This window comes from Taeniopygia guttata, chromosome 3, assembly GCF_048771995.1.
Source record: "Taeniopygia guttata chromosome 3, bTaeGut7.mat, whole genome shotgun sequence".
Lineage (NCBI taxonomy): Eukaryota > Metazoa > Chordata > Aves > Passeriformes > Estrildidae > Taeniopygia > Taeniopygia guttata.
In genome coordinates this window covers 77,184,284-77,198,301 of record NC_133027.1, presented here as the reverse complement: position 1 = coordinate 77,198,301, position 14,018 = coordinate 77,184,284, and the positions used below count along the sequence as shown (strand labels likewise).

The window sequence follows — 14,018 nt, the reverse complement described above, 5'->3', positions numbered from 1 at the left end:
CCCCAAAAAAACCCCAAACAAACAAGCCACAAAAAAACCAAGTGAAAGTACTTACATAGAACAAACTGTTCCCCTGCAGAACAGCAAGTGGAGGTTTATTTACATTGGTAAAAAAATGCTTTTCTTTGAGTATTACTCTCAGCTGCTACAGATGTGTTTACTAAACAAAGTTACAGCTCTGCATATCAAATCTATTTTCACTGGACATGGTCTATCAGGGACAGCAATATGCAACAATAGGTCACAGTTTAGTAACCCTAGTTGAAGCAATTTGTAGAAAAGTAGAGTACAGGCATATCAATAGCGGACTCCTTTACCTAGGTCAGTAGAAAATTATGTGAAAACATTTTGGGGGAATAAAGTAAAATTTAGATCAAGAAAAAAATTAGATCTTTAGTCAAATTTAGATCTGTAGTTAGCAGAGTTAAATTACAGAAGAGCCCAAATGAAAAAGAGGATGTTACAAATTTACATTCTCTTCACTGGCAAGCTGGATGTCTGCTAGAAACTAATATAAGGGTCACTGAAGACAAAAAGACTTTTTTATTTTTTGAAAATGACACATTCTAGCATTTTTAACAAAAGAAACATGCAGGGAATTGTAGGAAGTTCTTATCCCAGATGTACAGCCATGGAGTTTCACAATGAAGAATCAGTTGTCAAGGGCATTTGAGATTAATTAAGCTCTCTTAGACTCTCTTAGCATTTGAGATTAGCTTTGTTAATTAGCTTAAAGAATAGATTTCTTTTAAGTACTTGAAATTCTATTATCATAGTGCCAATTGTTAGTTGCTGTTACTACCACGTTTGAGAAAAAGATTCCAGCATGAACATTTTGGACTTGGTCTGTCATTCAAACTATGCCATATGCTAAACCAGCAATAGCTCAGATGAGAACTAACTGGAGCTAAATCAAATTTCCTCACAGGCAGATGAGCAAGGTCTTCATTCTTTCCAGTGCTTCAGCCATCACTATTGAAGGACTGGAAGTCATATGAAAGCCAAATCCATAGCATTCAGGGAAGGGATATGCTAAAAGAGATTACCTAATCTCGTTACCTAATGACTAGCAAAATACAGTGGAAGGTGCAAACAGTAATATTAGTTGGAAATCAAGTCAAATTACTTCTAGAAAGAAACAGAAAAAGAAGAAATACTTAATTTCCCAACAATCTACTATGTAATGTCACTACCTTCTTGGTGTTTTCTTTTTGCTTAAAAATGCTGTGATAATAGAAAGATCTACTTTAAAATATAGCCAGTTTTTATGGGATACTCTAAAAGTAGAAAAAAAAAAAAAAAAAGAAAAAAGGTTGTCAAATCATTACCAAAGTGTACTTTTAAAGAAGTGAATTTTAGCATATAAAGAAGAAAGCAAACTATAATTTGGGAGATAACTATTATTCTTCTTTTATATCTATTTTAAGCCAGGCTTTAGGCTTTTTCTAAAACTATATTGCCACTAAACTGTGGGGTTTTTTTGTTTTGTTGTTTTATTTTTTCTTTTTAAGGTAAGAGGGCCCCCACCTGCAGGATCAGTAAAACAAAGACCAGCAAAACACACAGCTTTTCGCAAGTTTTATGAGAGAGGAGACTTTCCAATTGCTGTTCAGCATGAGTGTGTAGGAAACAGAATCGCCTGGAAGGTAAGTCCTGGCTCAGCTGTGACAACCAGCTGAGCTTATTTAAGTGACATCTCTCATTGTCCAACAAAGTTAGCTTGCAAGTAAATACACTGAAATAATTTCTTAGCAAATGGAAGATGGTGGGAAAGTCATTAGAGAAAGGCCCCTGAGTCAGCTGTCTGTCTTGGCTAACAATTAAATTATATGCTGCAAAAAGGAAGATGACAGAGTTGCTTTGCCGTAGAGAATTGTCTCCTGCCCAATTCATCTCTATTTTTATGAGGACTTGGCAATGCAGCCTGTTTCAGGCAGTCCATCAAATGATGGAAGTGGCTGGATACAATGAGCAGCAGCCATTTATCTCCCCCAGATTTCACCTTCCTGCAGGACACTTCCAAATAGAAGCTTTAATTACCTAAATGGATAGGTCAAGATTGTCTGCTCCCTGAAAATGCAGAGCAGAATACAAACGAAGGCAGATTCTCATTCCACAGCTGTACTCTGAGTCTCCAGCATATGTCAGACAGCGTAATCGCTGTCATACGTGCCTCTGTTACAGGCTGACCTCCACTGCTGAAACTATTACAGCTCCGACATTTCTCTGACAAAAGGTTAATTGGCTTCAAAATAAATGTATTGCCTAATGACTCTATTCTAATGCAGCTGTGTTTCTCTCTAAAATGCTTGGTGATGTTATTTGTAAAACTTGCCAATCTTCTAAGTAACTACTGCAGACTTTTAATTTAAAAAATGCATGCTGAACTTTAACCTGCTCCTACTATTTAATTATTTTTGTTATAATGAATTATTTTATTTATTTTTGTCTCATTTATTGGACTAGAAAGAGATTTTGCTGGAAGCCATGTTAGTTGCAGAAAATGAACACGATATGCATGAACAAAATGTGTCAGATTTGTAGAATGTTTTAAATTTTTCATGTCAAAAACATGATACCAAATTTAAATGTAAAGCTATGTTAAGTCAACACTAAAAGGAGGAATTTTGCAATCTTATCAATGATTCTGCTTGTAATGAAGCAAACAGGATCGGCTCTGTAGTGTGGTAAGTAGTACAATATTTGATAGTAACTAAATTTTTAAGGTAGCTCTTTTGCTTATTGAAATAGAGAAGAAAGATTTGTGCTACTATTTTGTTGCCTATAGAGGTTTTGAATCAGCACAAGGAACAATTAATAGTTCTTGCAGCAAAGGGAATCTCTGTCCCAAATTACTTTATCCACCATCAAGATAAGATTCCAGTGCAATTTGTCTTCAGGCAACACTAGAAATTCCCTTGCTGGACTAGAACTCACAGGCTTACAACTTAAGCCTGCACTCTGATCTTTCATCACCAGGTAAGACCCAAAGGTGATTTTCAAGTAACTGCAAAAAAATCTGCACAATTTAATTTTCATCTTTAGGCTTTTTAATTTCTAATTTCTCAAAATCAGACAGAGAGGTACAGAAATACTACTGGATTGGCATTCCACTAGATGATGCTAGTGACTGCCTAGTTGACTTAGGATGTCAGGAAATTAAATGGAGCTGCATAAGAAATTCAGATGGGACATTAGCAAAAGGTTTTTCATTGAGAGGGTGGTTGGTCACTGGAACAGATTCCCCAGGGAAATGGTCATGGCACCAATCTTTTTAGTTTCTGGACAAAGCTCTTAGTCACATGATTCAGATTTAGGTAGTCCTGTGAGGAGAAAGGAGTTGTATTTGATGATTCTTATGGGACACTCCATCTTACTAATTTATCTGCAAACCTTCCAACCACATGCTAAAGTGTTTGATTCCTATATCTGGCAGTTTTAATTGTTTGAAAACATACTGCCCTGAACAGTCATCACAACAGCAGAGTGTCTAGTCAAAGATCCAGCATGTATTTTTTCTTAACAGACTTTGCATCTTCTAGACCTAATGTCCACCTACTGCAGTAAAACACTGGCTTTTAGCTAGCGCAGTGTAGGACTGAGATGTCATGCAAGAGTTATTTTTGCTCTTCTGCTAATCCTTTCTTTTGAAAAAAAATCACAACTTCAGCATGAATGCAAGTAAGCAGCGCAGAAGTGGACTATTCCATTCCTATATTAGTGCACGTTCAGATTCAACCTTATTTCCCTTATTCCATGCCACTCAATTTAGTGACAAATCAATCCTGAGTTCTGTGGCAGGCAGGCACTTAGCAACACTGAGGTAGTAGTTACTTGAGGCTATATACTGTCATTGATTACTGTGCAGTTTAAGTACCCAAAACAGGCAAACTGCACTTTCCAGTTCAAACTCTGCACTAGATTCCTTCTGAAGTCTTAGAGGTTGCCCAGAGCTGCAAAAGGGTGATAATATTGTTCATCCTGAGCTGATACTTAAAGGTACAGATAAAGTAAGGTCTCTATTTTTCACTTGTTTTAAGGACATAGTTGCACTACCCAAAAGACATATAATGGCTAATTTTCATCAGTGTATTAGTTGTATATCTAATTAAAGAATTTAACTTTTTAGTAATATATTTTACTCAATACTGTTAAATTCATGACAGTTGAAAAGATATTTTACTTATGAAATGTGTCGAGGAAAATGTCCTATAAAACCTTGGCTGAAGTATACTTACTTGAATGAATCATGATCAAATGGAAGATAAAAAGAAGAAATGAATGGTAACAGTGATATTTTAATCCTGCTGTAACTACCCACTATCAGTGTTTTATGTTGAGAGCAATTGTTTTGCTCTATTTAGTTATAATGTATGTCATAGTTCATTTCACTCTTGTTAGTTTGTCTATCAAATGGTGCATGAGAGAAAATGCAGGAGGGTCTCAGAAACCTGACTTTTTTACTGGCAAAGGAAAATACTACAGGATTTTGTTCTTTCCTGCAAAATACACAGCTGTATTTTATTTGCTTATTTGTTTGTTTTTATAATTACTAAATCAAAACTGTAATTGTAAGACATTAATTTTTTTTTTTCAAACACTTTGAACACTTGTTCATTATGTTGTAATTCTTTGGACAGAATATAGTAATTTTCAGGCAGAATAGGAGAATCTGAAATGCTTTAATATACATGAATTGTATTTGGTTAATATGTACCAAAAAATTCACATAAATGACCATTGATATTGTGACAGTTCTGCAGATCTATAATTTTAAGTCCATGATTAATTACCTGTAAGGGCTGGCTACACATAACTGTGGTTGTAGACCTAGATGAAATATAAATTTAAACTTCAGGAAATGTATAGAACTGTTTCTGAGTAACTGCAAATGTTGAGTATTTAATAGTGCTTCTATGTTGTTCAATCACTTAATAGTTTAAAAAATGCACTAAATTTAGAAAGAGGCATTCTTGCTCCAAATTAATCCTAAGCATAAACAAGAAGATTAAACTGTGCAGATAAATCATGGTGTTTACCTTGGTGTCTTTTCTTAAAAAAAGAGACCAAAGCAAATTAAATCTTACTAGATCATTACTGGAAGATGTGTGCTCTTGGTGAATTTTCAGACTAAGTCTTTACAGGCATCTGTTAGAATATTTCTGTAATGCTGTCATTCTGCTTGGTAAGTTTTACTATTGTTGCAAGTTTAAATAAACCTGTTTCAACTTAATGGAAGAAAAAATGTGAAAAGATAATATACACTTATAACATATTATAGTCAAGAGCAGAAAATTGAAGCTGGTTTTAAAGAATACCATCAGCAGAAAAAAAAAAAAAGGATCAAAAAAGCTCTGATAATGCCAAAGCAAAATTATGTGGTTCTGAGGATGTAATTGCATTTATTTCTGAAAACAGAAGACATTGATTGTCTTGGAGTTCCTAATGTTTGTTTTCAAATCTGGAGAGAAGTTGTCCTTTTGTTATTTTGAAAAAGTGAATATAGAGAATGACTTGTTAATTATGTGTGTGAAAACAAGACATAACTTGCTACACAAACTTCTGGCTTTGATTTTAATTGATTTGATTTTAATTTAATTGATTTCAATTAAATTAAAAAAATAATGTCAAAATTAATTCCAGACTCTTCAAACCCTTTCAGTAGACGTACTAGTAGTCAGTGACTTCTTTGCTAAATAGCGTATGCTCAGTGTAACATTTTACTCTCTAATTTGAAGCCTTTATTTTAATCCTTTCTTGGTAATCAAAAAGAGAACTGTATATATACTAGTGCCTTAAAATTTCTGCAAATATTTAATGTTTATGTTTCCTTTGTAAAGTAGTTTTTAAGATCTAGAAATAAACAACTTCTTTGGTTGAGTTATTGGACAATTATTCAAGGGTCTTTCCAAATAAGAAGGTTTTTTTTTTTCCACTAAGAGAGAATGAGTACTAATGGCATGGTTTGAAAAAGTATTTTTAATGGGTATTAAATGTAAAACTTGGGAACATAAATTTTTGTTAATTTAGAATTCAATAATATTAGAAAGTGATCTTTATATTGAAAGAATGTACTAAAATATGTATAAGTCTTTTGACTACTTTTGTGGAATCCCAGAATTCTTTTTCAGCTTATGTATATTGCAATTTTATTTCAAAATGTATTAATACATTCTTTTGCACAATCTAATACCAAGCTATGAATAATAAAAGCTCATAGTTCATGTCTGAAAAGGACTTCCATTTTTAAATATATGTTACTGAATTAAAAAAGGTCAGAATGCAATTAAACCTTTGACTAAGAAAGTTGATAAAACCAAGTATTTCTGAATTATAAAGTATGTGTTTGAAATGCAGTCTCTCTGTATTAAACGAAAAGCCATCAGAATGTTTGAAAAATTATTTTTTTAGGGAGTGGAGTTAATTATGCAAGTTATTATACAGGAGTAAAAAAAGCTTCTATTCTTCAAAAGAATTTGAGCAATTTCAGAGAAATAACAGCCAAATTCAGAAACTCAAACTTTTAAGCAAAACATTAACATGAATATGATTTCCATTTTTTGGGGTATTTTCCCAGAGTATCTATATTCATTAAGGATATGACTTCCACCATTTTAGTTTCTCTTTATGTCCTCTTTCCTACACAGTTAATTTTTTTTTTTCAGGAGCCAGTATAAGCTTTGGTAGGAAATTTATTTCTTTGTGATAGAAACTAAATGCAGGGCTGAAAGAAAGTGATCTGCCTTCAACATCATGAGTTTGGAATGTGCATACACTTTCTCCTTACACCTACTACTGAAAGTTGTTTTTAGTAGTAGCGAGTACAAAGAATTTGAACTTTCCATAGTACAGTTTTATTAGTATGTTGTATACTAGTTTACATAGAATTCTGAACTTCTATGATTAAGCTGGTACCTGTATGCAGCACTAAGAAAGAAAAGTTTTGTGGGTTTTTTTTTTTTTTTTGTGTTTTTGTTTTGTTTTGGTTGGTTGATTTGGATGTTGGACTTTGTTTTGGGGTTTTCCTTATAAAATAACTTGGGTTTAAATTTTGTTTTCTTTTCTTGGAAGTTCAGTCTTTTTTGCTTGCTTGAGGGATAAATTTTGAGAGAGAAAATATTTTTTTATATAAACCAATATAATCAGAGAGGAGACAAGTTTTTATTTTCAGAGCTTTCAATTAATGTGTTTGTGTTTTTCATTTTTTTAGAATTGTTTTGTCATTAAACCAAATGAATAACCACTGTATGTTATTCATTATGTAGTACCAAGTAAACTTAGGTAACACTTTCCAAAGTTCAAATCTCCAAATAAATTAATAGTAATTGAATGGAGCTCATTTACCCAAAAGAATGACCCCATTATTATACTGTCATCTTGCAATTTGTGTAATTCAAGAAGTTGAGGGGTTTTATGCTTGTTACTGTCTAAAGGGAACGTTCAACTTTACTTCACCTCGTCTACTTTCTATTTCTGAAGCATACTTGACACTGGCACTGACATTTATCAGAGCCCTCTTTGAATAATTTTATCTCACTAACTCAGGAAAAGAAGGTGGGTATGTTTTTTCTTGATAAGCAACACATTCATAGTCATAGTCCTGGAAACTTTGATTATATGACAATCCATGAGTTCTAGTGCTGAGTGTTGGTGAAGAAGAGAGAAACAGGAGAAAAGTAAAGTGAAAAATGTAAGAGAGTTGAGGGATTTCAAAACTGTTGTTTTCAGCAGTCATGATCTGCTAGTTTACTTTAGCTATTCGTGGAATTGCAGCCTCTAATATCTGAAAGCAAAGAGAACTAACTGTTGTGAAAATTAATTTTTCTTTAAAATTTATTTTCAGATAGAGATATATTTTTTTCTGCTTCTACTTTTTGTTAAACTGTATTAAATATCCTCATAGTAAAAGGTGTTGAGAGGATACTGTAAAAAATCTAGTAAATCCCCCACAAGTGTTGTCATGCAGAATGAAACCTTCTTGTAAGGTTATGTAGAAAGAGGAATGGTCATGTATCATGTGTACACACAGTTGGTACAGCACAGGGTGGTATTAGTTAATATTTTATTTAATGTCTTCATTACTGTTTTAAGCAATAGTTCAGTTTTCTGCTGCAATTGACCTCTGTTTATCTTTCCCAGAGGGCTCCTTTTTTAAAATCATTCCAGTGATCATTAATAAGCCTGTCTCCAATACAAATATAAGATATAAGATAAAATTAATTAATAAGATAAAATTGCAGTGTAGATTCAAAAAAAAGCAACCCAAAGCAAGAATTTATTAAGCCAGAAATAATACATAATAATTTAGAGAAACTACAAGTGTGAACTGGGGTAAACAAGTAAAGTCTTGAAGATGCAAATTTTAAATGCTGCCTATGTGTGGGATGGGGGGGAGGGGGGTGGTGGGGGGAAACCACTATCACAGATATAGTGTAAACGAATAATTTGGATACTAATTTTTTTTTAAAGGAAAGTAAAATCCTCAGTTTTCTGTGAAGACAAACTGTCGGGCATGGTAGCAAGAAAGAAGTATTCCAATTTAAACTAAAACCAGCAATACTCTGTTGCATCTTCTTATTTTGGACATTATTAATAATCTGTATACTATGGCTTACTGAAGCAGGCACAAGCCAATACTTTGCATAAACAATCATGTTTATACAAATGTCATTCATCATTCCTTATGACTGTGATATTAGTACCCAACTAATCACTACCAAAAGTGTTGCCTTGGCTGATATGCATGTGACTTTTTCTTAGAGATTGTTAAAAATTTCCATCACAGCCCTGTTCTTGTTTTGTTTTTTAAATGCAGAATACTAATAAATAGGCATTATAATAATATAGTGCCAACTATAATAATGACTATGACCTGGTTTTCATTTAATGAAAACTCCTTTAAATTTCTTGAACAATGTTATATAGTGCTATACATATACCCACTCTATGACCCGAGATCATACAAAGAGAGAGTGCTAGCGAATAACAGTATTTCCATTGACTGCAATAGAATGGGAACCTTATTGCCAGATGTAAATATTATTCATCATCCTGTCCCCTTTTCTCCCTATGATATTACAAAATTCCCTATGATCTGTTGTTAGTCAATAATGCTCACAGGAATCTATTTTTGATCAACTGTCATAGAATGATAGAATCATGGAATCATACAATTCTAGGTTTGAAGGGGACCTCAATGATCATGTGATCCAACCTTTCTCGGCAAAAGAATAGTCTAGTCAGGATGGCCCAGCAGCTTTTCCATCTAAAATTTATAAAGGCTAAGACAATTAGGATTTTTCAGCCTGGAAAAGAGGAGGTTTCAGGATGACTTGTAATTGTAGCCTTTCAGTACCTAGAGTGAGTCTATGAGAGAGATGGAGAGAGATTTTACAAGGGCACGTAGTGACAGGACAAGGGGGAATGGCTTTAAACAAACAGACAATAAGTGTAAATTAGATAATGGGAAGAAATTCTTTACTGTGAGGCTGGTGAGGCACTGCTACAGGTTATCCAGAGAATCTGTGGTTGCAATATCCCTGGAAGTGTTCTTGGCCAGACTCAGCAACCTGTGGTGTGATCTGGTGGAAGGTGTCCCTGCCTACAGTCAAGGGGTTGGAACCAGAGGATCTTTAAGGCCCTTTCTCACAAAGACCATTCTGTGATTCTATGATAGTGCCCCAAGTTATGAAAGCTCCAGAACTTATAATCATCCTTTTTAACAACTACCAATTCAAATATCTGTCTTAAATCTAAGACAGAGTTAGTTTTGATCTAATTACATTTATATTTAACAATGTGTTAATTTTATATTTATATGCAATACATTTGTGGTTAGATTTTTTCCAAAGGCACTATTTATGTTGACTATAGCATTTTATGTGGCATAGCTAAGTTCAATCATCTTTCAGTTTAATAATTTACAGACTAAAATAAGGTACCACGCTGATGTCCTCCAATTAAGGCTACATTTTTTAAGGTGTTGAGTAATTCTGGGTACTTCCAGTTTCTATTCTATGGTGCTTATAATCACAGAAAGTACTACAACAGTAGGTTTCTCAAGTTTGAAATTTCTGTGTTGATTTGATCCCACCACTAGCAACATTAATTCCAAATAAATTTATCATATTCAAATCTTACTTTTCAAAGGCACTATGCTAGATTTAATTTTCTGTTGAAAAAATATCATAATTATTGTGCAGGTCTTAGAAGAAATGTGAGATGTTACAGATTAAAAAAGCATGTTATCAAAATGAAACTGCAAAACTTTGTTACAAAATGCTATGTTTTTATGAAATCCCATAAAAATCATTGTGACTATTTCAGTACTTACCGGTGTTCTCATCAGTTGATGTTATTTTGTACATTTAAACTAGTGTTTGTAGTGAAACACTAAGTTAATGTCACATTATGTATTAGAGGTTATTCAATGCAATCCCTCCTTTTTACCACTTGTGGCTCACAAGTAATGTGACTGTAAAATGTAATTCTTTCTGGCGTTAGATTTTTATAGTCCTCTAGCCCTTTCCATTTCTTTCATATTTATAATTTATTAATTTAATTAAATGTCTCTTTTCTCTGTGCTCAGAGAATGTACAATATTTTTTAAAAATATGGCATGCCCATTTACTTAACAGCTGAATAATGTTTTTTCTTAAGAAGTAAATGTTTTCCTGTATGCAAGATCTCCTTTCTTTTAACAACATCTATGCTGAATCTCAGAACTAATATTGAGATTGAGTCTAAAAATCCCTTGCAAAGAATAGTGATAGTTTACCTGATTCCTATAGTACACAGCAGACATATTTCATTCATTGACTCCTCTGTGGCTAATTAATATTGGCAACTTATCCCAGGATTCTAGAAAACAGTAGTGTTATGGCAGTTAATATACTGTTCCTTTTCCCTGAATATACAATTAAAGCCATTCCTTTATTTGATACAATTTGCTATCTCTTGAAAGTGTATGGAATGAAAACTCAACCATGTAGCAGAAATAACTTTAATTTAAATTTGGTAAATGACCTCTGAAAGCTAGATGAAAGATTTTCTGCTGAACGGGCTGGTGCTCCCTGCCTGTATAATATATGTGAGAAATTAGTGTGAATGGTCCACTTTTATGGAGTAGTGCTGCTTGTAGTAAGCCTGCAGAAACAATTTTCCCCCAAGCCTCCATCTGTTCTTCAAACCAGGGCATATGCCATCTCATTGAGCTTGAAAGTCAACTGATTTATCACTCCTGTAAAGTGCATAGATTGAAAAGAAAGGTCAACTGCTGCTATGTGACAATATTTGCTAGGTACTTGGATAAAGACAACACAATACTATGGACTCCAGAGTACACAAGTGGTGAGGTAAGCTTTGGAAATTGGTAAATTGCCATTTAGGACAAAAACAAATTGCTCCTCCTCCTTCAGGTAAGCAGATACCTTTCGTCTTAAAGATTGAAGCATTTTAGAAAGTAAGTAGGTAATACAGCCAAGACTTCTTGTTATACTTGTTATATTCAGAGAGAGTAAGCTTTTCCTAGCTACAAAGGTTGCCATCTAGAAGTGCCACGACTTGTTCCATTTTAATCTTTAAGGTACAAGCAGAAACATCTGTCTTTAAAGGTGCATCTTGTTGTTTTGTCAGAATGTTTTGTTGAGTGCCACAAACATAGCACTGATGAATTTTATCTATCTACCCTGAAGGGAATTTCTGAGCCCTATCCAATTAATGGATGACTTGTTCTCTGGCCATTAGTTATCAGCCTTCCTACTTTTACCTAAATATTGCAGAGTTCTCTGACAAGTGACAAAACAAATGGAATTGACAACATAAAAATCAATGTGTGTTTGATGTTTTCATTTCTAGTAGTCATTTACTGTGACCATTCTGCCCTGAGTCTCACATACTGAATAATTTCTTCAACTACTGTCTCTTACCAATTCTGATTTTTTAATAACATTTCAGGTAAAAATGGCATGGAGTTAAGTGTTGGTGGGCGTGTCGCGGGAGACAAGTCTCATGCTGTCATGATCAACAAGTCTCAGTTTATTTGAGTCGATTACAGTTTCTTTATACAAGCGCTAATTAGTTTATACATATTGCAAAAGCGAAGCTCAGGATTGGTTACCTTTCTATTAACACATATATCTCTTTGCGATAAGCCTTGCAGTTACTGTTTCTTTATACTTGATTATTTTTCTGCATACTAAGCAATATTTCATCTTTAACTAGACACCTGTATGCTCAAGGTTGTTAGGAGATATCTGTTTCTCAAGGTTGTTAGGAGACATCTGTTTCTCAAGGGCATAGTTTTCATGCTACAAGTCACATATTTTCACACTTTCATCAACTTAACCCTTTCGTGTCCCTTGCTGCGCAGCCATTCTTCAGCTAAACTCTCGACAGTTAAGTGTATTTTTTATTTAAGAAGGAAATGTAGAAATTATACAGTCTTTAAATATGAAAATATGGAGTAGATTTTGCCTTGAAAAACACAAAGGTGAAGTATAAAAATTTCACATGAACAGCAGGATGAGTCATCCTTTACAATTATGAACCTTTTGCTTCTTAAGGTATGTGTAGCATCTGTTAGGAAAAAATGCCTTTGTAGCTTTCCACAATCATTTGATTTTGTGTAGCCATGGATATCCTAACCAGCTCACACAGACAAGTATACTTTCTGGACATAAAATTCAGTGAAGAAAAGCAGAGCAATGGAGATTAACTAGATCATTGTTATCAATTATTTCTTTTGTATAAATATAAGTCACTATCCAACATAGGTACTGGCTATTCATATAGTGTGTAGGCTATTGATTGACTAAAGATGATGAAAATGTTGAGCTAAGAAACTATGACAATTACATACAAATTGTAAGGACTTATTTTTCTGTAAGAGTGTTGAAGAGATGTTAAACACTTATAATGCAGCTTATAAAATCATAAGGTGTATAAAGGAGAAAGTGAGGCATTAAAGAAAAATTCATACTGTATGTCTATAAATTTACAGAGAAAAGCTCACTATCACTGGAAACACATATTCTAAAACCATATTCAATGAATATGTCTACTTTGGAAATGTATTTTTTGTGGCTGTCCTCAGTTTTGTGACAAACACTATATATTTTGGTAATTTTTCATTGCTTCATTTGTGTTGTCCACTATATATTAGGCATGTGTGAGAGGCAAATTTATCACCCTCTGTTCCATGTAATTTCCTATACTACTTTCAAAGCATGAATTAATTCATCATCATTTCAGTATCATTTTCTTATCGCTAGCCTTGATTAATGTTTCACATCAAATTCATGTTCACATCTACTATGCTACTGAGTTCTGATCCGGCCCAAGCACTGCTCTCATTTCTCACATTGTTATTCTGCAAAATAATATCTCTTTGCTAATGATAACTTTTGTATTGCCTTTTTCTTTCGTCTGTCTTGGTTTTTTCATCTGTATTTCCTCTTTTTTAACTATGAAAGGTTTGTTTACATGGAAAGTTATTCACAAGGATAACTCAGCAGGATCTGGTTTAAGTAAAGAATGCCTTTTACATATTGTTTTATGAAGTAAGTGTGTCCTTGGTCAGAAATAATTTAGATTAAGATTGATTAAAACTTCCTAAAACAGCAAGACCTACATTTTAGACTTCTTTTTTCTTTCCCTAAATTCCCTCATCTCTGGAAGTTGTTGATAATTTATTTTGATAAAATATAAATTTGGCATGAAGGAAATCTGTTCCTGCAAACATTTAAGCATGCACTTAGTGTCTTGTGATTAAACCCACTGAAGTCAAACTTTTGCTTGCACTATGTAGTATTGATGTGAGATGTACCTACCTCTACAATGAGAAAAAGATATTTCCATTTGTTTTCAATCACAAAGATGCAACTTCCTTAAGAAATTCTAGTTTCAAATTAATATTATTGCATCTTTAAGACATTAAAGATCTTAAAACCTCAGCTCATTTAAAAGTGTCTGATAAAATCTCTATTAAGGTGATTGAATTATGTATTTAATGAAAAAAA

At 33.4% G+C, this 14,018-nt stretch overlaps 1 protein-coding gene across 8 annotated transcripts in view; it reads left to right on the top strand.

Annotated features, from left to right (window-relative positions):
- PACRG (parkin coregulated) overlaps window positions 1–14,018 on the top strand; it is a 228,822-nt gene that overhangs the window by 48,314 nt on the left and 166,490 nt on the right. For 7 of the 8 annotated variants that reach the window (XM_072926059.1, XM_072926056.1, XM_072926057.1 and 4 more), the window contains one exon: window positions 1,512–1,646. The exons of the other annotated variant lie outside the window; for it this stretch is intronic. In XM_072926059.1, the coding sequence (XP_072782160.1) occupies window positions 1,512–1,646 (135 nt within the window). The remainder of the gene's footprint in view (window positions 1–1,511; window positions 1,647–14,018) is intronic. 8 annotated transcript variants of the gene reach the window in all.